Source organism: Punctularia strigosozonata, assembly GCF_000264995.1.
Source record: "Punctularia strigosozonata HHB-11173 SS5 unplaced genomic scaffold PUNSTscaffold_4, whole genome shotgun sequence".
Lineage (NCBI taxonomy): Eukaryota > Fungi > Basidiomycota > Agaricomycetes > Corticiales > Punctulariaceae > Punctularia > Punctularia strigosozonata.
This window is the reverse complement of record NW_006767436.1, coordinates 400,120-424,571: the sequence shown is the minus strand read 5'-3', so window position 1 is coordinate 424,571 and position 24,452 is coordinate 400,120. Positions and strand designations below refer to the sequence as shown.

The 24,452-nt window shown below is 56.8% G+C and overlaps 9 protein-coding genes across 9 annotated transcripts; 3 read left to right on the top strand and 6 right to left on the bottom strand.

Moving 5' to 3' along the window:
- Positions 1-3: 3 nt before the first annotated feature.
- Positions 4-4,555, top strand: PUNSTDRAFT_112154 (multidrug efflux transporter AcrB transmembrane domain-containing protein; the record flags this gene model as incomplete). Its single annotated transcript, XM_007381726.1, has 7 exons — positions 4-120; positions 171-2,735; positions 2,801-3,023; positions 3,074-4,113; positions 4,168-4,242; positions 4,296-4,459; positions 4,516-4,555. The coding sequence occupies 7 exons, from the start codon at positions 4-6 to the stop codon at positions 4,553-4,555; spliced, it is 4,224 nt and encodes a 1,407-aa protein (XP_007381788.1).
- A 681-nt stretch (positions 4,556-5,236) lies between these two features.
- On the bottom strand, positions 5,237-5,582 carry PUNSTDRAFT_63969 (uncharacterized protein; the record flags this gene model as incomplete). Its single annotated transcript, XM_007381725.1, has 2 exons — positions 5,237-5,373; positions 5,435-5,582. Coding segments are annotated over 2 exons (285 nt in total), but the record flags the coding sequence as incomplete, so codon positions are not given.
- Positions 5,583-7,309: 1,727 nt separating this feature from the next.
- PUNSTDRAFT_132368 (uncharacterized protein) lies at positions 7,310-8,686 on the bottom strand (the record flags this gene model as incomplete). Its single annotated transcript, XM_007381724.1, has 3 exons — positions 7,310-8,220; positions 8,335-8,410; positions 8,468-8,686. The coding sequence occupies 3 exons, from the start codon at positions 8,684-8,686 to the stop codon at positions 7,310-7,312; spliced, it is 1,206 nt and encodes a 401-aa protein (XP_007381786.1).
- A 249-nt stretch (positions 8,687-8,935) lies between these two features.
- Positions 8,936-10,762, bottom strand: PUNSTDRAFT_142337 (uncharacterized protein; the record flags this gene model as incomplete). The annotated part of the gene is made up of 2 exons (XM_007381723.1): positions 8,936-9,328; positions 9,392-10,762. The coding sequence occupies 2 exons, from the start codon at positions 10,760-10,762 to the stop codon at positions 8,936-8,938; spliced, it is 1,764 nt and encodes a 587-aa protein (XP_007381785.1).
- Positions 10,763-11,029: 267 nt separating this feature from the next.
- PUNSTDRAFT_142336 (uncharacterized protein) lies at positions 11,030-13,053 on the bottom strand. Its single transcript, XM_007381722.1, has 5 exons — positions 13,037-13,053; positions 12,736-12,974; positions 12,510-12,676; positions 12,117-12,453; positions 11,030-12,056 (listed from the first exon to the last, which is right to left on the bottom strand). The coding sequence occupies exons 2-5, from the start codon at positions 12,839-12,841 to the stop codon at positions 11,389-11,391; spliced, it is 1,278 nt and encodes a 425-aa protein (XP_007381784.1). The 5' UTR covers positions 12,842-12,974; positions 13,037-13,053; the 3' UTR covers positions 11,030-11,388.
- A 594-nt stretch (positions 13,054-13,647) lies between these two features.
- Positions 13,648-16,480, bottom strand: PUNSTDRAFT_50943 (peptidase S10 serine carboxypeptidase). The gene is made up of 13 exons (XM_007381721.1): positions 16,098-16,480; positions 15,954-16,039; positions 15,873-15,900; positions 15,780-15,820; positions 15,660-15,725; positions 15,571-15,604; positions 15,361-15,514; positions 15,159-15,283; positions 15,001-15,094; positions 14,757-14,900; positions 14,461-14,623; positions 14,112-14,375; positions 13,648-13,970 (listed from the first exon to the last, which is right to left on the bottom strand). Exons 1-13 carry the CDS (start codon positions 16,346-16,348, stop codon positions 13,903-13,905), a joined length of 1,518 nt encoding a protein of 505 aa, XP_007381783.1. The 5' UTR covers positions 16,349-16,480; the 3' UTR covers positions 13,648-13,902.
- Positions 16,481-16,615: 135 nt separating this feature from the next.
- Positions 16,616-20,451, top strand: PUNSTDRAFT_84189 (Nop-domain-containing protein). The gene is made up of 11 exons (XM_007381720.1): positions 16,616-16,801; positions 16,874-17,043; positions 17,098-17,257; positions 17,313-17,421; positions 17,475-17,556; positions 17,618-18,054; positions 18,120-18,632; positions 18,686-19,437; positions 19,490-19,831; positions 19,892-20,096; positions 20,153-20,451. The coding sequence occupies exons 1-8, from the start codon at positions 16,683-16,685 to the stop codon at positions 18,830-18,832; spliced, it is 1,737 nt and encodes a 578-aa protein (XP_007381782.1). The 5' UTR covers positions 16,616-16,682; the 3' UTR covers positions 18,833-19,437; positions 19,490-19,831; positions 19,892-20,096; positions 20,153-20,451.
- A 349-nt stretch (positions 20,452-20,800) lies between these two features.
- On the top strand, positions 20,801-22,607 carry PUNSTDRAFT_125204 (uncharacterized protein). The gene is made up of 5 exons (XM_007381719.1): positions 20,801-21,007; positions 21,066-21,178; positions 21,233-21,319; positions 21,375-21,462; positions 21,518-22,607. Exons 1-5 carry the CDS (start codon positions 20,866-20,868, stop codon positions 22,468-22,470), a joined length of 1,383 nt encoding a protein of 460 aa, XP_007381781.1. The 5' UTR covers positions 20,801-20,865; the 3' UTR covers positions 22,471-22,607.
- Positions 22,608-22,931: 324 nt separating this feature from the next.
- On the bottom strand, positions 22,932-24,326 carry PUNSTDRAFT_84186 (uncharacterized protein). Its single transcript, XM_007381718.1, has 3 exons — positions 24,101-24,326; positions 23,959-24,031; positions 22,932-23,901 (listed from the first exon to the last, which is right to left on the bottom strand). The coding sequence occupies exons 1-3, from the start codon at positions 24,269-24,271 to the stop codon at positions 23,006-23,008; spliced, it is 1,140 nt and encodes a 379-aa protein (XP_007381780.1). The 5' UTR covers positions 24,272-24,326; the 3' UTR covers positions 22,932-23,005.
- Between the last annotated feature and the right edge of the window lie 126 nt (positions 24,327-24,452).

Below are 24,452 nucleotides of genomic sequence, written 5' to 3'. Positions count from 1 at the left end.
AACATGGAGTCACCGGAATGGATGCCCTCTGTGGGCCAATGCGCCATGCGCGGCTCCTGCGGATCCAAAGGCTGGTTCGGCAAGCCTTTACCTTGCCCATACGACGGTCCTCCCTCAGAGGTGCGTGAACAGTTTTTGCAAGTCTGAAGTAATTGACACATTGTTGAAAGCCCGAAGACTCCGATACCCTTGAACTCCTTACCTCAGTTTGTGGTGCAGACTTAGCCCAAGGGCCTGTATGCTGTACCTCGGACCAGCTCGAAACGCTCCGGGATAATCTCCAGCAAGTCGAGCCCATAATCTCGTCATGCCCCGCCTGTCGAAACAATTTCCGGTCTTTCTTCTGCCACTTCACCTGCTCGCCCACGCAAGCCTCGTTTGTGAACATTACTGCGACGCAGAAGACCCGCACTGGGCAGACGGCCGTGAAGGAGCTCGACTTCTACGCGTCACAGCGCTTTTCGGAGGGCTTCTTCGATAGCTGCAAGAATGTCCAAGTGGGATCCGCGAACAGCTGGGCCATGGATCTCATTGGCGGAGGCGCAAAGGACTATAAAGGTTTCCTCAAGTTCCTTGGCGACGAGAAGGATCTCGGTTCACCTTTCCAGATCAACTATCCCTCGTATACCCCTCCTCCATTCGCGGCCTTCAACGCCACTCCTCGTAATTGTGCCGACAACGATCTCAGCAGTAGATGCACATGCATCGACTGCCCGGATGTTTGCCTCCCTCTTCCCGACGTGCCCGCTCCAGGCAGCGAGCCTACTTGCCACGTAGGCACAATATCCTGCCTTACCTTCGTTCTCACATTGGGCTACGCGCTGGCTGTCGCGGCCTTTTTTGCCACATACGTCCTCCAGCTCACAATCCGCCGCCGGAGAGAGAAGGCGTACGATGGCATCGGAATCACCCTCGCACAAGACCAGGGATCGTCTATTGATACGCCCCTCTCACCCCGTGCACATGTGCGCCACCTCGTTGGGGCCTCATCTCTGGCGCAAGCTTCCGGCGTCGACGGCGACGATTCGGTAGCCACCGCTCGCTCCGAGTCTCGTCATCTCGGACGCGGCGCATCCCTCCTCGATCCGCTAGAGACCGTCCAACCTCGACAGCACCGCCTTAATACCTTTCTCCGCCGATCATTCTACCGTCTTGGGCTTTCGTGCGCTTCGTACCCATGGCTTACATTCGCGATGATTTTCGCGATTGTGGGGCTGCTCAACGTCGGTTGGAAAGATTTCAGTGTGGAAACCGACCCCGTAAGACTATGGGTCGCGCCGAATAGCGAGAGCAGGATACAGAAGGAGTACTTTGATGAGCACTTCGGCCCGTTCTATCGGACGGAACAGATGTTCGTCACCGCGACGTCCAACATAGCATCGGATGGCACCACCGCGAAGCCACCCGTGCTTTCATGGGATCACCTCAAGTACTGGGCCAACATCGAGTCCGACATTCGTGCCCTCCACTCCCATCCGCACAACTACACCCTCGACGATGTCTGCTTCAAACCGACGGACACGGCCTGCGTGGTGCAGAGCGTACTCGCGTGGTTTGACAACGACTTGTCGATGTACGATGAAGACACGTGGAAGGAGCAGCTGCTGAAGTGCGCGAATTCGCCGGTTGACTGTCTCCCGGAGTTCGGGCAGCCGTTGGCGCCTCAGTACGTGTTGGGTAAAGTGCCGGGCAAGGAGGGAGCGGATGGGAAGGATTACCTTGGAGCGGAGGCAATGGTCATCAATTATGTGGTGTCTGATTCCTTGGACCCGGAGGTACAGGCGAGGGCGATGGAATGGGAAACTACATTGAGAGAGTACATGGAGAGCGTTCCGGCCAAAGCGCGCGAGGAGGCAGGATTGGAGATAGCCTGGACAACCGGCGTATCATTGGAAGAAGAGATCAGCAAGAGCTCCAACACGGACGTGCGCATCGTCGTACTATCCTACGTAGCGATGTTCTTCTACGTCGCGTTCACCCTCGGTGCGAACTCCTCTGGTCAGAAAGAAGATGGCGTGTGGGCATCGCTTAATAGATGGGCGCGCGGACTCCCCAAGCTGTTCCGCGGCTCCTCCGTTGCGACCTCATCCACCGATGACGACGGCTACCCGCCAACCCTGCTCCCCCGCCTCCCGCGCAGCCTGTTTGTCAACTCCAAGTTCACTCTCGGTCTCTTTGGCATCGTCCTTGTCGTGCTCTCGGTCTCGTCTTCGGTCGGGTTCTTCTCGCTAGCGGGCGTGAAGACGACGCTCATCATCGCGGAGGTGATCCCCTTCCTCGTACTCGCCGTCGGTGTCGACAACGTCTTCATCCTCGTGCACGAGCTCGATCGGCAGAACCTCCTCCATGGACCGAATGCGTCTGCGCTGGCTGGTGCGGACGACGCTCCCGTACCTGGCTCGCCTACGATGTCGCTGTCGCCGACTCAACCTTTCGCTGGATTCGGAGGACGGCGCATGGTTGTTGATCCCTCGACGGATGATGCCATTGATGCGCAATCAACCCCTCTCTTCCTCTCCCCTGAGGAGCGTGTAGCACGGGCGCTTGCGAAGATGGGGCCGTCTATTCTACTATCCACGATCACGGAGACGGTGGCCTTCGCGCTCGGTGCGCTGGTGCCCATGCCGGCAGTTCGCAACTTCGCGCTGTATGCAGCCGGCAGTGTAATGCTCAACGCGTTCTTGCAAGTGACCGTCTTTGTGAGCGCGTTGGTACTGGACCTGCGGAGAGTGGAGGTACGTCGATCATATGCACGTTCGACCGTGAGATCACGTTCTCATCCCGACTGATCGTTGTGCAGGCCAGTCGTGTGGATTGCCTCCCTTGCATCCGGCTTCCTCCCAGGATCGCGCTACTGGACGCTCCGCCAAGTGGAAGCGGTTTGGGACGGATAGGAAAGTTCATCAGGAGGCACTACGCGCCGTTCCTACTCAAGCCAATTGTCAAGGGCTCTGTACTCTTGTCCTTCGCGGGCGTGTTCGTGCTGTCAGTTATATCCATTCAGCATCTCCAGCTGGGTCTTGGTTCGTCGTATCATCTGCTGGTATATTATCCGGTATTGACATATACGCAGATCAACGACTCGCACTACCCTCCGACTCATATCTCGTTCCTTACTTCGATAACCTCGAAGCCTACCTGGACATAGGCCCGCCCGTCTACTTCGTGAGCTACGATACCAACGTCACTGCCCGTCCCGGCCAACAGAAGCTCTGCGGCCGCTTCACGACCTGCAATGACTTTTCTATAGCCAACGTCCTCGAAGCGGAGCGTAAACGCCCCTCGTCGTCGTTCATCTCCGAACCAACCGCGTCCTGGATCGACGACTTCCTCAACTGGCTCAATCCCTTGAATGAAGAGTGCTGTCGGGTGCGCATACGCGATCCATCGCAGTTCTGCGGGGAGAGGGACTCGCCGAGACTCTGTCGTCCGTGCTTCAAGGGCAGGACGCCGGCGTGGAACATCACCATGGACGGGTTCCCCGAGGACGGGGAATTCATGCACTATCTGAAGCAGTGGTTGGTGTCGCCTACCAACGCCGACTGCCCCCTCGCCGGTAAAGCCTCATTCGGCGCGGCCCTCTCGTTGAGTGAGGACGACGACTTCGTTGAGGCTTCTCACTTCCGGACGTTCCACTCCCCGCTGCGGTCGCAGGAGGACTTCATCAACTCGTTCGCGGCGGCGCACCGCATCGCCGACGAGCTGTCCGAAAAGTCGGGTACGAAGGTATTCCCGTACTCGCTCCACTACGTCTTCTTCGACCAGTACGCGCACATCGTCGCCATCACGCAGGAGATACTAGGGCTAGGCCTTGCCGGTGTGTTGCTCGTCACGGCTCTGCTGCTCGGCTCGTGGAGGACGGGGTCGATCGTGACAGGCGTGGTGGGCCTGACGGTGACCAGCGTCATGGGCGTCATGGGCGTCTGGGGCATCAGCCTGAATGCCATCAGTTTGGTGAACCTCGTCATTTCGCTCGGCATCGCGGTGGAGTTCTGCGCGCATATTGCGAGGGCGTTTATGAGCGCTGGTTCTGGGCTACCTGTTGATCACCCAGCCGGCCAGAAGGAGAGAGACGAGCGGATGTGGACTGCATTGGTGGATGTTGGACCTTCGGTACGTCGTTCCGTGCCGGCATCAACATCCTCGTGTACTCACGTCCTGGTTAAGGTACTCTCCGGAATAACATTCACGAAGCTTATTGGGATGTGTGTTCTGGCTTTGACACGATCTAAGTTACTCGAGGTGGGCCGTATCTGAAAATCTGGCCGACGGTCACGCTAATGACGTGCGCTCAGATATACTACTTCAGAATGTGGTTGACGCTGATAATATCCGGAGCTTTGCACGGGTTGGTTCTGCTACCTGTCATCCTCAGCTTAGCGGGCGGCCCTGGCTTCTCCATGCAGGAAGCCGACGAGGAATGGATGTCCAACGCTATCCGTAACGATTACGAGTACACGTAAGTGAAGCATTGCTCATACTTCCACTCCGTGCTGATTATTGTTCACTCAACAGGCCATTCTTAGCTGACGATGACTCAACTGCAAGCGATTGACGACGATAGAGCACGCGCGTACATACATGCATAATGACTCAGTCGGGATGTACTTTTAGCATTTTGCGGGCAGCAAGAAAGGCAGCATACTAGAGGGGACCATCTGCATCAGTCCCTGCGCGGCTCCGGAGAACGGGATCTGCTATCCCGAATGTCGTCTCTGCTTTCCCTGCTTGCGGACCTACCCCTGCCCCGACTGTAAGAGCGCGAACGAGATCTGCTCCTGGAGTATCTCGTGTAAGAAGAGTAAGACCTCGAGCGCGAGCGCGAAGGCGTGCGGGCACGCGAGCGGCTCGAGCGGACAGAGTAGTCGCTTGGGGTCCTGGAGCGCGGCCTGCCGCGTGCGTAGCCGCCACGCTCGTAGCTGGGAGAGCGGCGCCTTGGCGCGATGCGGTCGCCGCGGCGTATTGGAGACCGCGAGCGAGAGCGAGAGTACGGGCGGTGGTAAGGCGCCCGAGGCGGAGGCGGCGCTGGCGGCCGGCGGCCATACTGACGCGAGCGGAAGTTGTCGTTGTACCGCGGCGGAGGAGACCGGCGGGCGTAGCGGGGCGGGGTGAGCGAGCGCGTGCGGGAGCGGGAGCGCGCGTAGCGGCCATTGCGTAGAGGCGGGGGCGGGGGCGTGCGCCGGCGTGGAGGCGGCGGGCGCGAGCGCGAGCGACTGCGGTCGCGGGGACCGGGGCCGGTACGTATAGGGAGGTCGGACAGCTCGACTTTGAGGACTGCGCCGTCGAGTTGGCCGCCGTTCATGTGCGACGCGGCCTTCTGAGCTGCATCCGCGTCTGCGTATTCCAAGGCAGCTTTGCCTCTGTTTTGGCCCGCTAACAGCGCAAGTTATCAGTTCACATACTCCCCAACGATGTTCTGGTAGTGTATACATACATTTGCCGAACATAGGGAGGTCGATTTTGACGAGCTCGCCGTAGAAGCCGAAGATGGTGCTGAGATGGCCCTCGACGACATTGCGCGTGAGGTTGGTGACTACGACCACCTTCGCGTCCCGTTTGTCGTCCTTGGGCGACCTGTCCATGTCGACGTCGCCATCTCTGTAGACAGGAGATCTTGAGCGGGAGCGGCCCCTGGTCGACATCGTTGCGAGAGAACAAGAGTTTGTCACGGGATGAATTCTACTGTACCTGTGTCGCGCGGTTCTGGCTCATGCGTCCACGGCCTACCTCGGAATGAAATGGCTGTTGAACAATCTACGATGGTTATCGTTCACCGCTTGAACACGTATCTCGAGCCAGCCGTTAACTGCATCGGATGTTTATTGCATGCCTCGGAACTGCGGAATGTGCACCACGGTACATAAAAGACCACTGTCCACCCTGCATGCGAGGGAACTGGTAAACATCATGGCCTCCAACGAATTCGCTTCTGAATCTCAAATAACGCTGCAATGCTTTGGGGCCTCGCACCTCACTCTCGTCAGACCGCTAGTGCAGGGCGCTGATGTCCTGGTCTTCTCTCCTGACAACATGCGCAACACGACTGTCTACCAGCAAGGTTCTCCCGATCGCCCTCTGTATACCGTTCGTTCGCGGAACCAGTATATGATCACCGAGGTCACAACGTGCGAAGTTACCCGATCGAGTTGTGCTGAGGGATCGAGGCCATAAGGCCCTGAGGATCAGCCGCTGGCTGAAGGAGATGGGCTCGAAATCCTAGTAAGCGCCGTTCGAGCGTCGCTACTCACTGTTGTCAACGTTTATAGTGTCGTATTCGAAGCCAACGGTCACCAATATCTATGGAAGACCAGCCGTACGGGACAAGTGGCAGTATGTGGACGCTTGGAGCGACAACGGCTTGTCTCCCATTCATGATCGTTCGGATTTTGCAGTGCTATGGCGAAGTAGGCTCGGACAGATTAGAGCCCATCGCCTGGTGCTTCTCCAGCCATCACGGGCCGCGGCGTCGTGCGCTCCGTACCGACCCCAAGGACACCCTCGGTCACCTGCACATGACTCGTGCAGCAATGGATATCCGGTGCGCTTCGGCCACGTTTTCCGTCTCTGTGCCTCTAATGAAGTCTCATTCTGTGCAGAGACCAGATAGTTGCGTCGCTGCTGGTGGTACAACTTCGAGCATGGCTCAAGCAAGATAGGTGGACGAGGGTGGATGTAATCGATCCACTGGGGCTTTATCGTGATCATTAGCCTTGTACTGTGCTTGATATCGCAAGACACGGTCAAATGTATAGCAGCAGTGGCTACTTGTATCATGTCTAGACTATGTATTGCCATGGATTACGCACGACTGCCTGAAGCTCCACATCTAATTTTCAACTCTTCAGGATGTACGGGACCAAGTTCAACATGATATACACGACTGCCATCGACCTGCATCGACCTGGGATCTCTTGGTTTCTCGTCAAATTCAGGGCGGGAATTCCGTCAGTCGACAACCTGCCCAGGCAATATCCCGCCTCGCCCAGGCATCCGTCTCGTCACTCCTGCGCCATAGGAACTCGCCGCAAAGCTGGACCTCGCGCAGTTGTGGACAAAAACGACTCCATGCCAACAATGTCTCGAATTGATCCAACTCCGACATGCTGCCGGCTGGCCTGTACCATAGAGAATGATAGCCTGGTGACGCCCTTCTGATCAATTGTAGAGGATTCTTGTCGTTGGCACTGGGTATTAGTATAGCAAACAACGCAATGGTATGAAGAAAAGGCATGCGGGGGATGAGGTCGGAGCCCAAGCCCATGAGTAACGTCTGAGGGGAGGAATATGCTGAGCTTCACGTCAGATACGATTACGAACTGCGCACCTCCGATGGACAACCACTCGTATACCTCAGTTCCAAGCTGTACAATCCCGGAAACAGTTGGAAAACTGCATATAGCAGATCGTCGTCCCAGAAGAGCGAGCTCATGGATAATTCACGAAGTGGCAGCTGCACGGCATGTAACTCCTCTACCACCGGTAAGATAGACACATCCTTAGATTCCATTTCCCGCAGAAGGCCATACTCGATGGAAAGGTGTACAATGGGGCTATTGCCAAGCTTTCTCGCCAAGCCCTTCGCAGCTGGTCCGCGATAGGTGCGCAGCCTGGGGAGCGCCTCCTTTGGCATCCAAACAGGATCTCCGTCAAGGCATGTCAGCTTGGAAATGCGGGAACAAGACTGCAACAAGTACTGCAGAAGCGACAAAGCTGGTGTTTGCGTCACTTGTTTCATGGTCGAGTCCTGCCAGGCATAAGTAAGCTCCTCCAGGCCGGCCGATATGCGGGGAAGCAGCTGTCGGATACTAGCGATCCTCGATCTGGCCGACACCGACAAGACTTCTATCAGGTCGCTGTCCCGCTGGATCAGCAAGTGCAGCCTACGCAATGTAGGACAGGACATCAGCGAGTAGAAGCGATGTAGCGGGGCCGAACGAGGGTGAGGCGGAGGATGCAGGACCGGACCAGTATCGTACACGCCCCAAAGGGTGAGGTCGGTGATCTGGAGGCTGGCGTAGTCCGGAATCGAATCGCTAAGCGCAGAAAGTGGAATGACGCAGCCGACAACGTGGAGTTCGCGTAGACTAGGAAGGTCGTGTATGATGGCGAATATCTCGTCTGGCAAGCGCGAATGGGTCATTCTCAACTGGCGCAAGCCGCTGAAGCTTGCCAGAGAGCTGACAACAATGTTGTACAATTCTTCGTCCGCATACCATCGGACTGGGTGAAGGTACGTTGATCGATGTCGATCGGGAAGGATTACTCGAGGACCACGCCGTATTGACGAGGTTGGTGAGATATGTGGACCGAGTCGCATGGCCTCGCCGGACGTACCAACCAACGCGTTCCACCCCAGATCCAGGCCAGGGTGACGCATAATCAGTCCAGTCTCGATGTAGGAGATGCTGAACTGCGATGGTTTTGTCAGGGTCGGTAGCAATGATGTTATAATATGAGGACAACGCACCGTCAAGCTGCTTACGACTGACCGCAATTCCGCATGCTCAACCCAGAAGGGAAGATTACGTGCGACTTGTCGGGGGTCCGTCCATACGACGTTTTCGTAGAGGTAAGGCAGAGCGAGGGCGTTGAAGTTGCGACAAACACGGACGACGTTCGCCAGGTCGCTCGGGCCATTGACATATCGCAAGATTTGTTGCACAAGTTCGTTGGGAACTTGGGCCATCATGATGAAGGAGGTCGATAGTACGGGGCCCGGGTAGGTACTATTCAGACCCACAGTGACGCCAGCGCTTCTCTAATACGCAGTTATCGCCGAATCAAGCGCCTATTCATTCACATGTATTATACTATACACAGTACAACCACTGACCAAGGTAAGTGGTCACATTGACGCACCACTTGGATCAGGCATTCATGGTCGCGAATGGCAACAGTTGAACAACCGACCTAAGCATTAGATGCAATGCTACTGCTAATTGTCGTCATCATCTGGTAGTACTACGCTTTCGCCTTGCGCAGTGCTAGCATTACTCATCTCGCGTTTGACCCAAATATCTTTCTCGTGGCTCCTTCGCCAAACGAAATCGCGGCAGAGTTGCACATCCCGGAGGTGCGGGCAATAATGGGTCCAGATCATCAATACCTCGAACATGTCCTGCTCCGAGATGCGGTCGTTTGTCGACCACGGGACGCGATAGCTCGGGGACAACCTCGTTTCGATCCACGCTGCCGGCTGCTGGCGGTCCTTGGGATACGGCTCCAAGCCTGGCTTGATGGGACCAAGCTCCGGTACGGCAAACAGTGAGACGGAACGAAGAGCAGGCATTTGTGGCCAAAGTTGGTTGCCCATGATCATGTACATCTCCTGAGGAGAAAGGTATTGACTCAGCTCTAAGTCGTTTGCCAGTTCGACTCTGCGTCAGCATACCTCGGAAGGACAACCCCTTGTGTACTTCACTTCCAAGCGATGTAGTCCCGCGAACAAAGAACAAATACCTTGAATCAGATCATCATCCCAATGCAGGACGCTCATGGAGAGTTCCTGAAGTGGCAGCTGCGCGGCATGCAACTCCTGTATGACCGGAATTGGCTGCTCTGCGGGCACGTCCCGGTACGGTTCTTCTAGTAGGCCATATTCTAGAGTGATGCGTTCAACGGGGCTGTTTGCGAGCTTTGATACAAATTGTTTCGTCATCGGTCCTCGGAAAGCGCGAAGATTGGGTAGCACATTACTCGGGAGCCATGGGAAGCCTGTACCCAGGCACGAAAGATCGGTGATGCGAGGGCAATTCTGCAGCAAGTACCGTAGCAAGGATTCCTTGCGAGCGTGAAGCATCAAAACCGGTAGGACGGACACCCAGGCGTATGTCAGCTCCTCCAGGTCCGCCGAAACGCGCGGAAGCAGTTGCCGATCTGCAGGGATCTGCGATCTCGCCGTTTCAGACAATACGTCCACGAGGTCAGGGTGATCCTGGATCAGCAGGCGCAGCCTGCGCAATGTGCCACAGGACATGAGCGAGTAGAAGCGATATACCGGCACTCGAGCGGGATGATCGTCCGCTGCAAAGGGTACATCCATGCGGTGGATGCCCCAGAGAGTGAGGTCGGTGAGTTGCAACCCGCTGTGGTCTAAAATCGCCTCGCCATCGCCTGACCGCAACGAGACATCACAGTTGATGATATGCAATTCGCGCAGATTGGGAAACTCGTGTATGACGGCGAGGATCCGGGCAGGCAAGCGCGAGGTGGTGAGGGTCAACCGGCGTAAGCTGGCGAAGCTGACCAGGGAGCAGAGCGCAACGTTGTTCCGTTCTTCTTCCGTCACCGCATCCCGGTTGTGTTGCGTGCGTAGGATCGTCAAAGGATGAGTGGAGGAGAATTTTAGTAGGAGCGGATGTTCTTCCTGTGGACGGCGGCTGAGCGGAAACTCCACGCCGAGCCTAGTCGCGAACCCCAACCCCCAGACCGAGTCGGGCCCCGCGACGACCGAGCCAGGGTGGATACGGCATCCTCCAAGCTGCGTGAATCGCGTCAAGGGCGGTGGACTGTATGCATTATTAGTGGCATTCAAGCGACGCACTGTCAAGCTATGCACCCATGACTGTGATTGCGGATGCTCGGACCAGAAAGACAGGTTGTTCAGAGCTTGCAAGGCATTCTTCCAGACCAAATCCTCGTATAGATACGGCAGACCGACAGCTGCGAATGTGCGGCACACGCGTACGACGCTGAAGAGGTTGCTCGAGCCGTCGACATCTCGCAGGATCTGTTGAAGGATTTCGATAGGGACCCGATCCATGCAATGATGGGTGCGAGGGTAAAAAACAAGATACTGGCCAACGGGTTGATGAGCCGTCGTTTGAACATTTATCTTCGCGTCCTCGTGGTTGCACACGCGGCAACCGGGCAGAGCCAAAAGTGGTTGCTCGGGGTTGCCAAACACTCTGGAGCCTTCTATGTACGAGCCAGCAGAGCCAGCGAGTCTAGTCGAGTGCTTATAGGCGCATGACGCTGTCGCCGTCGGAGCGTTCTTATACAGCTGCGTTTCCAGTCCTCGAGGAAAACCACCCCTCGTCCAGTGTGAGATTGTAAGGTGACAGCGCTCCACATACACAAAGGCTTGTACAGCGAGTACATAATGATCTCTTGCGCTCCAAGGACAAAATAACAACCAAGACAGAGATAAAGAAGAGAGAAAAAGATGCGAACAAGGTTTGCGTTGAGGAACGAGGTGTGCGCTCTAGTCAGCCCAATGATAGTCCATATTGCTCGTTGAAGGCGGATCGTCTCCGCGAAGAAGTGTCCGATTATCGATTAAAAAAAGAGCTGATCCCTACTATGTACCTCCCGTCCCCCATCCATACGGCCCATCCCCAAATCTATCCCCTACGGGATAAACGCGGCGGCGAAAACGAACGAGATTGTTTAGATGTTCGTCCAGCCGATGACGTTCGTGTGGCCGTCGGGCGACGGGCCGGTGAACATGTTCGCGAAGGAGATGTTGATACCCGCGGCGGCGTCGTTGGCGGGGTTGGGGTTCGAGCTCGAGCTGTCGCCGGACGCGGCGGCGCTCGACGTGGCGGCGGCGCCGGACGCGGTGGCCGACGCGCTGGCGATGATGGAGCTCGCCTGGTCGGAGCTGATGGTCGACGTGCTCACGACGGTCGACGCGCTGTCGGTGCTCGACGCCGAACCGGAACTCGAGTCCGATCCGGAGCTGGACGAGTCCGAGCTGGAAGACGAGGACGACGAGGACGATGTGCCAGAGACGGTGCGGGCGGCCTCAGGGAGCGACTGCGAGATGGTGTCGATGAAGGCCATGGTCGGGCCGGCGACGAGCTTGGAAGTGTCGCGGTCGACGGGGGACGCGGCGACGGGCTGGTCGTCGGACATGATCCAGATGGCGACGGGGCCGTTGATTCCGGCGGGGACGACGCACTGGCTGAAGGGGAGCGAGATCGCGAAGGGTAGGCCGCCGATGAGCATGTTGCAGAAGAGGCCGTCGGTCGAGCCGTTGAGCGCGCTCGAGCTGAAGGAGAGCGAGGTGCCGGTCGTGACCGTGCCCTGGTTCGTGATCGACAGCGAGGGGTTGGCTATTCGGGTTCAGAAATCAGTCAGCATCACTCAAGACGCAGACAAAAGGGGGAGCGTACCGGGGACACCGGTGTCGCAGCCCGAGATGAAGGGGCTGGCGATGGCAAGCACCTCCGAGGGGGTGAAGCCGAGGTCGAACGCGCTGGGGATCGCGGAGCCGGAGCCGGAGAAGATGTTGAGCACGGTCTGGTGGCGGGCCTCGACCGTCAGGATGGAGCCGGCCGCGGTGAGCAGGACGGGGTCGTCCAGCAGGTGCGCCGCGCCGAGGTAGGCCGCGACACCCAGGTTCTCGACGACTCGGGCGGTGGCAGCCATGGTCGGTACATCCGTCAGGGCGCTCGAGAAGTCGAAGGAGCAGCCGGAGATGGCGGAGTCGCCCAGGCTCGTGATGGTGTCCTGGGATGCGAGTTCATATCAGCAAGCCCTTGATATTTCGACCGAGGGATACTAACCTCGAGGATGCTCGCGTGGGTCGCCTCATCGCTCTGGATGGCGGTGAACTGTTCGGTCGCAATCGCAGCGTTGGAGAAACCAGCGCTGGTGAAGTCCGACTCCTGGAACTTCTGGAGCGCCTGGGAGTAGAACTGGGACTCGAGCTGTTCAAGGACATCCGCAAACTCTGGAAAAATGATGTCAGACCCACGCATATACGCAGAGCTAGCGCACAGAAAAACTCACTCAACACAAGGATGTCAGTGGCGCTGGCCGTCCGGCGAACGGGCCGTGCCGAAATGAGGGCAGGTGCCGCAACGGCGAGGAGAGACGCAGACGCAAAGAAACGCATTTTTTCTTCAACTAGATGTATATGCTGCCGGAGCTGGGAGCCCTGTGTGTGCGTGAAACGAGCGAAAGGAGCACTGCTGCTAAGGGATCGGAGGGATATCCAGGGGCGCTACCGGGCAACCCAAAGGAAAGACCTGCAAACAGCCCCATGTCAGTTAACTGCACGGTTTTCGATACGGATGTCAGGAGGACGTACGGAAAGGGGGGGAACGGAGAAGGACGAAGGGGGCGAAGGACGGTAGAGACCAACGAGGCGAGTACATCTCTCCAGGGTTTATAAAAACGGAGACGTGATGGTGTTTTCGTCGCCAAGGGCCGTGCGAGTTGGTCGTGCTTTACCAGGCTTTCGGGGCGGGGGGACCCCGGCGGAGACTGGTCACAGCATGCAACACTGAATACCACCTCACCATCGCTTGCTCGTCTCAGCATCGTCCAGCGTATCACCGACAGGGTGTATACTTGGTGTGGCGAGAAAAACATATTCGCATTGGGCAGGCAAGGGAACGGGATCCCGTAAATAGAGCCTGACGCTGGTGGACGCGGCGCTGGACAGGCAATGGACAGCGAGCCACTGTTCGGGGTCCCGATCTCCAAATACCACGGTCTCCAATCAGCGCGCACTCCGAGTTCCCCATTCCTGATCAAAACGTCCGTAACGATGCTTCTCTGCCAGCGGGTCACAGTGTATCCAGCGTTGAGTTCGAGATGTAAGCCTCATCCGCTATGTCGGGAAATCGTCCGCTCTCCCCGAGGGAGTTAGCACGCAACTCGACGCATGGACGTATAGGGGGTGATCATTATTTCTATTGGGTTACATGCTTCGGCGAATGGTGGGGAGTTAACACGGTGAACTCGGGGCGAGCATCACACATCAATCAGGCACCGTACAGGGTCAACATAGCTGTATGATGGCTGTATACGTTCATGATGAACTGGAACGTGAATCATAGTATACAATGGAACTGCCTTTTGCGCGCATCGCCACGGAACGGGATCAAGAGTGACTCGGTGATGCTTCCCTATGACCCATATACCAAGGCGAACGCGACGCTTCAGATCTCGTCAAAGATCCGCGCCGGCGAGCCACCGGGACACCATCGCGAGCGACTCTGCGGGCTTGTCATGCGGCACTGCATATGAGCGTAGGTGAGTAACGGGTCAAGGAAACGTGCGATTTAGCCTTCGCGATCCCATTTCGCAGATCTCGCCAAGGGGACAGCCTCCCCCTCAGGGCGAAGCTCAATCAAGATTAAAGCAATAAGTATACTCACCCATATGTCCGGCCCCGCGCACGGTCGCGAAGGTGAGCAGACCCCCCGCGGCGCTCTTGGTCTCTCCCGCCTTCTCCCCGTCCTCGCCGACGCGCCAGTCGCGCCACTCCGCCTTGACGTACTCTTCATGCCCGCTCCACTCGAGCTTGTCGACCCAGAGCTTGTTCGCGACCCAGTTGCACTGCCAATCGTACGTGCCCGCGTAGATCAGCACGCGCACGCCGCGCTCGAGCAGGCCCGCGACGTAGTATTGCGTGGGTACCGCTGTGTACATGAACGAACATGAGAGTTAGGGATCGCCCCATTGTTCAGGAGGAAGGAGATGCAGATAGGGTGTGGACCTACGCACCCCATTTGTCGAGATGGGCAGCAAAGCCGGCACCGACGTCGCGCGAGCAGGCGGAGAAGTTGTTGGGCGTTTCGACACCGAGCAGCTCGCGCGTCTCCGGGCGGTCGAGATAGGCTTTGATCGCGCCGTTCTCGAGGTAGCACAGCCCATCACCGAGGCAGGGCTATTTCGGCGTCATATCCGAGTCCGAGGTGGCCAGGAGAACGATTGGGTTGGCGATGGTGGGAAAAACAAAAGGCGGGGAATAAGTTAGTTTAATGGACGGATTCATGGAACGAGGAGATCTGCTCACGTACCTTGGAGATGTCGTAGACGTTGCGCCCGCTCGCCCAGTAACCCGTACTCAGCTGTGAATCGCAGAACGCGACGGAGGCACCGCAGTTCATGGCGTCGAACGAGTCGATGCAGCTCGTGCGCATCGCCGCTTGACAACGGGGAAGCTGCGCGCATACAGTCCCTGATCAATATGTGTGATAAAGTTCACGAGGCGAGGTTACCCCACATCCAGGGTCGCCGAGCATGTAAAATCGTGTCACTCACCGCGGTTTTCATGCGCACGCAGGTGCTTATAGACTGGAAAGGCACCTCCAAAGCCGACGTGCCGCATTCAATCGCGTATCGCCCTTCATACAGGCTTCACGTGAAGTCAGCAATGTCAACCAAACGACGTTGATAATACGTAGCAAAGGAGAACCCACGTAGATATGTCCGTGATCCCGTTACCGATCAGCACGCTCTGGAGGTTGATCACCGTCCGGTTCTCCGCCTTCGCGATCTGGTTCTGGTCGTAGATCTCGCTTGCGAAAACGGGGAGGTATCGGCCCTGTTTATGATACCCCGTCCCGTCAATATGCTTACCGTAGGGAATACACGGGTTCATGAGGCAGGTTCACTACGCACCCCGTACGACTCTCCGGAGAGATGGAGCGGCCGGCCGGCAAACTGCTTGAACGTCTCGAAGAAGATGGTGATGAACGCGTGCACATTCTTCGCGGCGTCTTCCGTCGTGCTGATCGTCTCGCCGAATTCGGCATAGGAAAAGCCGACTCCTACTCTGGAGAGTGGAACATGAGGTTGTAATGCGACGGTACTGGGTTGTTGCGGGCGTACGGTTGGTCGAGGAAGAACATGTTCGCCTCGGAGTCTGCGAAGGCGTAAGCAACGACGAGCTTCCAGAGAGAGATGACGTTGCTGCGCACTCCAGGAATACCGGTTCCACACCGTTCCGTTGCTCGACGAGTTATTCATGTCGATCTGGCAGGGACCTAGCATACGGTCATCAGGGAGGACTGCGAATTCAATGGCATATATGCACACACCGAGTTCCATGAGAAGTCCCATCATGCTGCTACATCCCGGGCTACGTAAGGACGTGAGCGAGCCACCCACACCTGTACCAACGCGCTACTCACCCTCCGTTGATCCACATCATCACGTCATCTTAAGGGTAAGCTTGAGTCAGGCAGGGTGCAGCAGGTACGAGGGTATATCACCATTGTCAGGATCCCGTCGGCTTTCGAAGAAGGTAAAGAACAGATGCTTGGCACCATCGTCAACGTCGAGATATCCAGTGTATACACTGTGAGCGCGATGGTCAGAGCGGGCTGGGGCGCAATGTTTTCGTGATCACTACTCACTTCACTGTCGGATCGCAAAAGTCTGTCTTTTTGACCCTAACCTGATGACTGGGGTACTTGGCGTGAGTCAACGCGACGTAACCGTGCGTGTTGGTGATCGACGAGAGATGGATTTCGGAGGCGTTCAGTAGTAGCTCGGAGACATGTGCAGTCGGTAGTGCATTTGAGCCAAGCACAGACTGATCCCTCCAGGCTGCCTGAGCTCCCTGCAGTAGCGCCAACCCAAGCACGACCAGGAGATGAGAGAGCATAGCCGAGTATCAGTTCTGACTCCCGTAGCCTCTGACTTCACTTTTTCTTCGACTTTCTGATCTCGCGACGAGCCGTCTAGGGACAGATAAGCCAACAAGCGAGAACAGTCGCATTATTAGCCGACGGCTGGGACCCTTCATGAGCGCCATATGCAACGCGCTCTCGCGGTAACATGACAGCCTCCACCTTCAGGGACTCATCCCGATTTGGATACAAGATTCGCACGATCCACACCAACTTTTTTGCCCATGCTGCAGTCGGGTCTGCTCACTTCAAGGCCCGGGCGGACTGAAGACTAGGGGCCTACTTGGGACTTCCGCTTGACTGCTCACGATGCTTGTGCTATATGAAACCGCTCTGGGCTTCTGTCTTTTCAAGCTCACCGACTCGGCCAAGCTCACCAGCCCCGACCTATGGGAAGAATTCGAAACTCCGGAGCGGGCAAACAAGCTGTAAGTCTATACGGGATGCCATGGATGCTCAGACGTGGTACAGAAACATGGACTGATCTGCGGGTTGGACAGCTTGAAGCTCAAGGGCTTGCACCGGTTCACCTCGACCGCGACGGCGGTAGAGGAAATCACCGCGATCCAAGAGGGTAAACTCGGGAAGGGCCTGAAGAAATTCTTGTCGGACGAGATTGTAGAGAAGGGAAAGGGCAAGGAGCAACTTGCCGTCGTGGATCCCAAGCTTGGTTAGTCCATGACACGAAACTTTTTGTCTCCTGCAAGCTCATCGCTTTGTGCAGGCAGCGCGATCAGCAAGAAGCTCGGTCTCAAGGTCGTCGCGGACAAGGAGTATCAGGACCTGTTTCGTGGTATTCGGGAGCAGCTTGCTTCGCTACTTGATGGTCTGGACCCTAAGGATCTCGCTACCATGAGCCTAGGTCTTAGCCATTCATTATCACGGTACGCTCCCCATACTGTGTCGTGTTATGTTCTTGCTCAAATTATGCGCTTCAAGGTTTAAGCTCAAGTTCTCCCCCGACAAGGTCGACACCATGGTAGTACAGGCGATAGCTCTGCTGGATGACTTGGACAAAGAGATCAACATTTACGCCATGCGAGTAAAGGTATGGAATCGTAGTTCCGCAATCACACTCGTGCTGAACTTCCCCCGTCATAGGAATGGTATGGCTGGCATTTCCCCGAACTCGCTAAAATCCTCACGGACAACCTCGCCTACGCGAAAGTCATCAAAGCCATGGGTAAACAACCTCTCCCGTTGGCTTCTGTACCTCCGGCGCTAACGCGTTCGCTATGTCATAGGCTTCCGCACGAACGCCATCAACACTGACTTCTCCAAAATCCTGCCTGAGGACCTCGAAGCCACGATCAAAGCTGCCGCTGAAATCTCCATGGGCACCGAGATCTCGGACTCGGACATTGACCACATTCACGCACTCTGCGACCAGGTCATCGAGATATCCGCCTACCGCACCCAGCTCGCGGAGTACCTCCGCAACCGCATGAACGCCATTGCGCCCAATCTCACCGCGCTCGTCGGCGAACTCGTCGGCGCGCGATTGATCAGCCATGCCGGCAGCCTGCTCAACCTCGCGAAGCACCCCGCCAGTACGGTGCAGATCCTCGGCGCGGAGAAGGCTCTTTTCCGCGCGCTCAAGACCAAGCACGATACGCCCAAGTACGGTCTGATCTATCACGCATCGCTCATCGGCCAAGCACCCCCCAAGCTGAAGGGCAAGGTGCGCCTCACCGTTCTAGCTACGCGATGGTGTCGAACACAGCTGATCTCGATTCTTCGTGGCAGATGGCTCGTATGGTCGCCACCAAGGCGGCGCTTTCCATCCGCGTGGACGCGCTCACGGACGCAGAGGGCAAATCCGAGCCGGACGCACCCACGATCGGGCTCGAGAACCGGGCCAAGCTCGAGTCGCGCCTGCGCGCGCTCGAGCACCAGGCGGACGCCGGCGGCGTGCGGCAGTTTGCGAACGGGCCGAAGAAGACGGCTAAGTTCGAGATGAAGGGCGAGGCGAAGACGTACAACACTGCGGCGGACTTCGTGCCGACGCAGAGGGAGGGCGAGGGCGAGACACCGGTGGAGAAGGCGGTGAAAGCGGTGTTGGACGTGAAGGAGGAGAAGCGGCGGGCGAAGGAGGAGCGTAAAGCGAAGAAGCGGGCTGAAAAGGAGAAAGGGAAAGCGAAGGAGGACGGGGAGGCAAGCGATGACGAGAATGCGATGGAGGTGGACGGGGAGGAGAGCAAGAAGGAGAAGAAGAGGAAACGGAGGGAAAGCGAGAAGCCTCCAGCTGCTGACGTTTCGGTGTGTATATTATCTATCCAGTTTCCGATCTGGATGCTAAAGCGGATCATAAGATGGAGCTTGAAGAGACCGAGGAGCAGCGCAAGGCACGGAAGAAGGCAAAGAAGGCGGAAAAGGCTGCCGCTACTAGCAAAGCAGATGGGGCGAACGGCGACTCGCCCGAGAAAAAGAAAAAGAAGCGCAAGTCGGAGGTGTCATAACCCCGCTGTGTTTTGTGCTTTCTCTCAGTTAGCCGGGTTTATGTTGATCGCCAAAACAATGGTTCATTGGCTTAACTGGCTCTGCTAGCATTTTACCTCGTTGTATTGATCTGTATATACTGTGCTTTTCCGTAATATTGCTGTCCATTACGTAGACCAGGCTCAGCGCCTCTTCCATAAGGTGCGATGAAAATAATCGGTGTACGAAACGTAAGCTCAGGGTATAACGATCAAGCTTCCGTACCCTTCGTACCGGTCTTGAGGAAAGACTGGTATAGCGCTTCGCATTTGTCCACTAACTCGCTGCTATGCGTTCTATGCTTCTCGTATTGCTGAACAACGGTGAGCCCAACGTGCTCGTGGCCCCACCGGTCCGTTTCCGAGCCGAAGCGCACAGGCAGCAGTGGATTTTTGGTGACGTCGTTCTTCGCAGGCCGCAGCACGGAAGGCGAGAACGGTTTTTCCGTCGTTTCCGAAGGAGAGGAGGAGGAAAAGGCGGATATGTAGAGGGGAATGACAGACAACGGTACGAGACACATGTGTACTCCAGCAACAGCGGACTTGTAAGCTGTGATTGTGTGGTGCGGGGATCCGAGCGCACGAGCCTGTAGATGCGTTTGAGGCACGCCTACATAACAATAGAGGAAACGAACTCACGATGTAAAAGGCAACCACCTTCAACATATCGAGGAATGCGCCAATCAGTGCGTTAGCGAAGTTGGTCGAGACCACGCCGGGTTGTACGAGCACATGCCGTATTCGCGGCACGCTGTCCCCGTTTGCGCTATCTTCCCGTGACCGCCTATCCAGCACAGAGGCGATCAAGTCAATCTGGTATTTGGAGCATTCGTAAGAATAGCTGGTCCGGAGAAGTTGCCAGTCGCCCGGGTACTCCGCATAGTGGTACGGGGAAGCTTCAATTGATGTCGTCCACAACACACGAGCTGGTCCTACATCTTTCTTGGGGATCCGAGAGAGAAGGGGTTGCAAGGTTCGATACTGTGCCGGACGCGGCTGAAGGTCAGCAAGGAGAACGATTCAGATTGCACCAAAACGTACGAGAACATAGTGGCCAAACACGTTGCATTGCCAGACCCAGCCCAAACCGTCCGGGCTCATCTCACCCGCATGCTGGTAGTTGTACTCGGGTGAAGTGACGGCCATCATGGGGGAGCGGGTGATCTGAAGGCAGGCTTTCACGGGATCCATTCCTTTGTAGCTTGCAATGCCAGCGTTGCATATGAGGTGCGAGACATAAGAGTACCTGAAAGGGGGCCGTGTTCATTAAGGATAGCTCGAGGACGCGACTGCAGAACCGACTTGTGGCCAACTTCTTCGCCGAAGTGCAGGATGCTCTGAATAGAGGCCATGTCGACATAATGGATCTCTATCCGCAAGTTTGTGCGGAATCGGTCTGCGTGATCGTCGTACGACCCTCGCTGCTTTCGACGCGTCAACTCGGTATCGAGTAGCTTGTACAGTTGTTCCCGTGCGGCTTCGGCGCGCTTGACGCTTCTGCAGGCCAATATCAACGTGAGCGCTTCGCATGGAAGCACTGGCGCGTCATTTTCGTGTTCTTGCGAGGTAACTAGGTCGACTTGAGGTTTGGCGTCGGGTGGGCTCTTCTGTGAGAGCTCGAAGAGAAGACGTTGGCAAGTCCCGAAGCCTACCCCGCTGATGCGGCTTAGCACAAGTACGTTGCAGGTAAGGATACCACATTCCACACCTGTTAGCTCCAGTCACTACCACTACAAGTCTTGGGTATGTCATGGTGGACGTTCAGCAGCGCAGCCTGCGCTCGTCGGTAGGGCATCGTACGACGGGGAATGGCCATCCCAAAGTTACTCGCCCCACGTGACGGACCTGGGAACGGCTCTTCGATCGTGAGTGGCTGTGCAATTCTATTATTGTCCGGGCCTACCGGGTTGTGCAGTCGGTCGCTGCCGCCCTACTGCCGCCCTAGCGCCTTGGCCCTTCACCCGCTCTTATACCTTTACTCCATCTTCTGTGAGGTTGCTTCACATTCGACCACCATGGCTGACTGGGTTCCCGCCACCGGAAAGCACTCCGTTAACATCGGCAGCTCTGTGCGCAGAGCGCTCAAGGCACGAAAGGGTATCGCCCCGCCCACGAAGAAGGGCAACATCCCAGACCGCGAGTTTTACTCCTTTAAATGTGAGACACGTCCTCAAGACCTCTTCTGTCCTGGACCTAAAGTACTACTGCGAATCAGGGGGCTTCAAACCCGAATCCATCGATCCGACAAAGCCTGGGACCATAGAGGTGAAGAAGAACCAGGAGACGGGAGAGACGGCCGTCACCGTCGAACGTCCGAGCACAGCGCAGGCAATTTTCAATCCTCACTGTGGATTATGCATTACTGACTTCATTTGAGGACAGCCAGGTGATGTCTTGATATATTCGGGCCAAGAGCCGGCGAAGCCAAGGGACATGGACTTCGTCCTCATCTATGATGAAGCCACACAGGTGAGCACATTTTGCGATGCTCCTGCGGATAGATCAAACTCAGTCCTGCTGCTAGGAATATACCCTGGAGAAGATAGAAACCCATTTCGTGCTGAACACCCACGTACGGGCGCACGAATCAACTATACGAGCCAATCGATCGCGTATGTGCAATCTCGGACATACGTCTGGAATATCTCTTCTTACCACGAACTGTAGCTATGGGAGCCTCATTGTCGACGCCTGAAACCAAAGACTCGCCCAATGAAGCCCCGACGCCGGTCATCCGTCGAGAAGAGGAAGAAAGCTCCGGTGACGAAATACTCGCAGCAGCAACAGCCTCATCAAAACGAGCGGCCCCCGCCCGAAAACCCATTTCTCCGCCCGCTCGTCCTGCCGTTCCTACCGTCACGGCCGCCACTCCCTCCCCGAGTGGCACCCCCTCACGCACGCCCAAACCGTTGGCCACTGCCAACGCGGCTGCGTCATCGAGCAAGCTCAAGCAGGCGGACAGCATTGACCTTGACCTTGAGCTGGATTTGGACCCTCCCCCTCCCACCTCTTCCGCAGACGCAGGCGTTGAGGCGGAGGTGATCGACTTTGGCAAGCCTTCGCGACCGGCACCGGCATCACCGTCGCGGAAACGGAAAAGGCCGTCCCCGCCGGCCTCGCCGCCGCCGCGGGCACCGGCACCGGCACCAAATCCGCTATCGCTCTCATTTCCCAGCGCATCCAATTCCACGGTGTTGCCCTCGTCTCTGGGTCTGCCTCCTGCAGGCGCGGATGATGATTCAGATGATGATGACTGGGAAGCGGTCGTCGGGGCGGACACGCAGCCATCCACGTCCGCCCTAACTCTCAACGGGCACGAGCCTGAAGACGATCTCGAGGCGCAGCTCACCCTGGCGCTCGACGGCGGCGAAGACGATGGCGAGGGCGAGGACGAGGAGATCGACGCGGGCGCGCTCGAGGCCGAGATGGCGGACCTCGGCGCTGCGGACGCGGAGGGTGACTCGGATGACGAGTTCCTTGCAGCAGTGAACGGTGACGATGACGACGCTGCTCCGCCAGGCGCAGGTGGCCGGCCTCTCACGATGAGCGAGCTGTTGGGCGGCGAGGGCGCGTATGAGGGCGACACGACGGATTCGGATGACGACAGCGACGAAGATTAGGTCGTCGATCTGGAGGGCTATGGTGATTAGATATTTTTGGTCTGATCTTAGACTTATTCGAGGGATACGTCAATTCGCGCTGCGATGTATCTGCTTGGTTGCTCGTCCGCATGATTAGCACACTATGTAGCGAGTGCTTCAGGTCGCTGTGCGTGCTGCATAATTCGTGGACCGTCCTAGGCTCGGCGTAAGTACCACAATGCATATGTGACGGTGTATTCAATGATCTGTTCATGTCCCATTTGTGCCGCATGTAGCGTAGCAAAGCCCGCACTCCTGAGCTTGTCTGCGCTGCCATGACATGATGTTGAAAAACCGGCAATGCTGAGCAGGATCTCCCGTACTTGGCGCACGATCCCGGTAGCTCGGGTCAATACTCGTGGCGGGCCCCACTTGGCCTCAGTGGACGGCTGCAACTCTGAGGCGCTGTCTACTTTGACAATATATTGGACATCGATGGCAAAACAGTTCAAATAACTGAGCTGGGGTTATCTCTTGATGCAGTACAGACATGTAGAATTCTATGAGGCGGATTTCAATCACGTTCGTTCAAGAATGCTTCTAATTCATCGTCCAGTTCCTGTTGGCTCTTCTTCGGCCTGGGTGCTGTGCGTTGTCCTCGTTCCCTTCCTCCACGGGATCGCCTGCCTTCGCCCCCTCTCCGACCCTCAAGTGAACCCGGATCCATATCCGCATCTCTGCGCCTGGCACGTCGAGGTAACGGCGCCACGGAGCGCGATGTGAGGGAAGGCGAATGTGCCCGCATCATCGACGTGCGTTCGAGCAACGTTTTTCCATTGCTGGCGAGACGGTCTGCATGCATCTTCCCCGACGGTCGCGATTCATCCTCTATGATCTCCTCATCCGGGGGTGGTGATCCTTCCGCCAAGAAACGGTCCATGTCATCGTCAAGTTCCGCGGTGCCGGGCAAAGGCGAGCTTCTCCTCCGCCGCTTCTGGGAGTAATTGTCGTCTCCCGGAGGTGCCTCCACCCGTCCCGTTATCGGGTTCCACACCTCCTTCCCCGCCTTCTCTCCATGCTTCCGGTAGAACTGGCTCGTCTTCTTTGCCCCCTTCTTCTTCACGTCGTCCTTCCGTGCCCATCGCATACGAATGACTCCCTTGAGACCCTCGCCCTTGCCCAAAGTCCTGTTGATGACCTCCTCCGGTGGCCAGAAGGTAACGGGAACCGGTTTCGCGGTGACGAACCCGTCGTCGTCATCTTCCTCTGCTGCGGACTTCTGCAGATGGCGGTGGGCGGTTCGCGCAGCAGCCTTGGAGGCGAACACTAACACGCATGTCGTGTCGTCCACCCACTCCAGACCCATAGGCTTTGCGTCGAAATGAGTCGCGTACGCGAAAAGGCGGGACGTAGGCAGTGAACCGATTGGAGTGCCTTGCAGTAATAAAGCGTTGTTCCTATACACCGAATCTGACATGGGGCCACGTTAGTCCAATGTGGCCAAACTTTATCAGCAATGTGATATACCTTCATCATCATCACCGTCGACCTCGATCTCGGCGACCTCCTCCTCCCCCTCTTCGTCACCCCCGCGCTTGCGCTTACCGACCGACGTACTCTCACGTCAGGCTCCTTCATCGGGGTGTTCACGTACATTCTGCCAGCGCACCTTGGCCGCCCTAGGCAGCGTAGATTCCTCGAGTAAATAGAGTCGAGACTTCGAAATCCGGTTGGCGAGGCTCGAGTTCGCGTTCGTAACCTGGTCCTCGTATGTCGTCGTGTCGTCGTAGGAAAGCGGCACTTCATCCATCGGCGTCAAGTCATCAACAAAGTTGTCCATTTTGCGACGCGTAGGATAAGCGCGTTCGTCGTGATTCAGAAGTGAAAGAGGGAACGAAGAGGTGGGCGGGCGGTCACAAAGGTGTTGAATAGTAGCGAAAGACGTCAAAGGCCGGCGTTGACTATGGAGTTCTCACGGTCACATCCTTTTCTCCAGCTTTTGCAGCTGCTTGCCCGGTCTC

Bases quoted from the DNA above. Each gene is read 5' to 3' on its own strand.
- PUNSTDRAFT_142336 (XM_007381722.1), bottom strand. From the start codon at position 12,841: ATGCGTTTCTTTGCGTCTGCGTCTCTCCTCGCCGTTGCGGCACCTGCC. The intron at 12,677-12,735 runs GTGAGTTTTTCT...TCATTTTTCCAG, and splicing joins CACTGACATCCTTGTGTTGA to AGTTTGCGGATGTCCTTGAA. The intron at 12,454-12,509 runs GTTAGTATCCCT...CTCGCATCCCAG, and splicing joins CCCACGCGAGCATCCTCGAG to GACACCATCACGAGCCTGGG.
- PUNSTDRAFT_50943 (XM_007381721.1), bottom strand. From the start codon at position 16,348: ATGCTCTCTCATCTCCTGGTCGTGCTTGGGTTGGCGCTACTGCAGGGA. The intron at 14,901-15,000 runs GTGAGTGACACG...GTATGCGCGCAG, and splicing joins GCGTGCGCATGAAAACCGCG to CTTCCCCGTTGTCAAGCGGC. The intron at 14,376-14,460 runs GTGCGTAGGTCC...TCATGTACACAG, and splicing joins TGCCCATCTCGACAAATGGG to CGGTACCCACGCAATACTAC.
- PUNSTDRAFT_84189 (XM_007381720.1), top strand. From the start codon at position 16,683: ATGCTTGTGCTATATGAAACCGCTCTGGGCTTCTGTCTTTTCAAGCTC. The intron at 17,557-17,617 runs GTAAACAACCTC...GCTATGTCATAG, and splicing joins GAAAGTCATCAAAGCCATGG to GCTTCCGCACGAACGCCATC. The intron at 18,055-18,119 runs GTGCGCCTCACC...TCTTCGTGGCAG, and splicing joins CCCCCAAGCTGAAGGGCAAG to ATGGCTCGTATGGTCGCCAC.
- PUNSTDRAFT_125204 (XM_007381719.1), top strand. From the start codon at position 20,866: ATGGCTGACTGGGTTCCCGCCACCGGAAAGCACTCCGTTAACATCGGC. The intron at 21,008-21,065 runs GTGAGACACGTC...ACTGCGAATCAG, and splicing joins CGAGTTTTACTCCTTTAAAT to GGGGCTTCAAACCCGAATCC. The intron at 21,179-21,232 runs GCAATTTTCAAT...ATTTGAGGACAG, and splicing joins AACGTCCGAGCACAGCGCAG to CCAGGTGATGTCTTGATATA.
- PUNSTDRAFT_84186 (XM_007381718.1), bottom strand. From the start codon at position 24,271: ATGGACAACTTTGTTGATGACTTGACGCCGATGGATGAAGTGCCGCTT. The intron at 24,032-24,100 runs GTGCGCTGGCAG...TCGGTCGGTAAG, and splicing joins CGCTGCCTAGGGCGGCCAAG to CGCAAGCGCGGGGGTGACGA. The intron at 23,902-23,958 runs GTATATCACATT...GCCCCATGTCAG, and splicing joins CGACGGTGATGATGATGAAG to ATTCGGTGTATAGGAACAAC.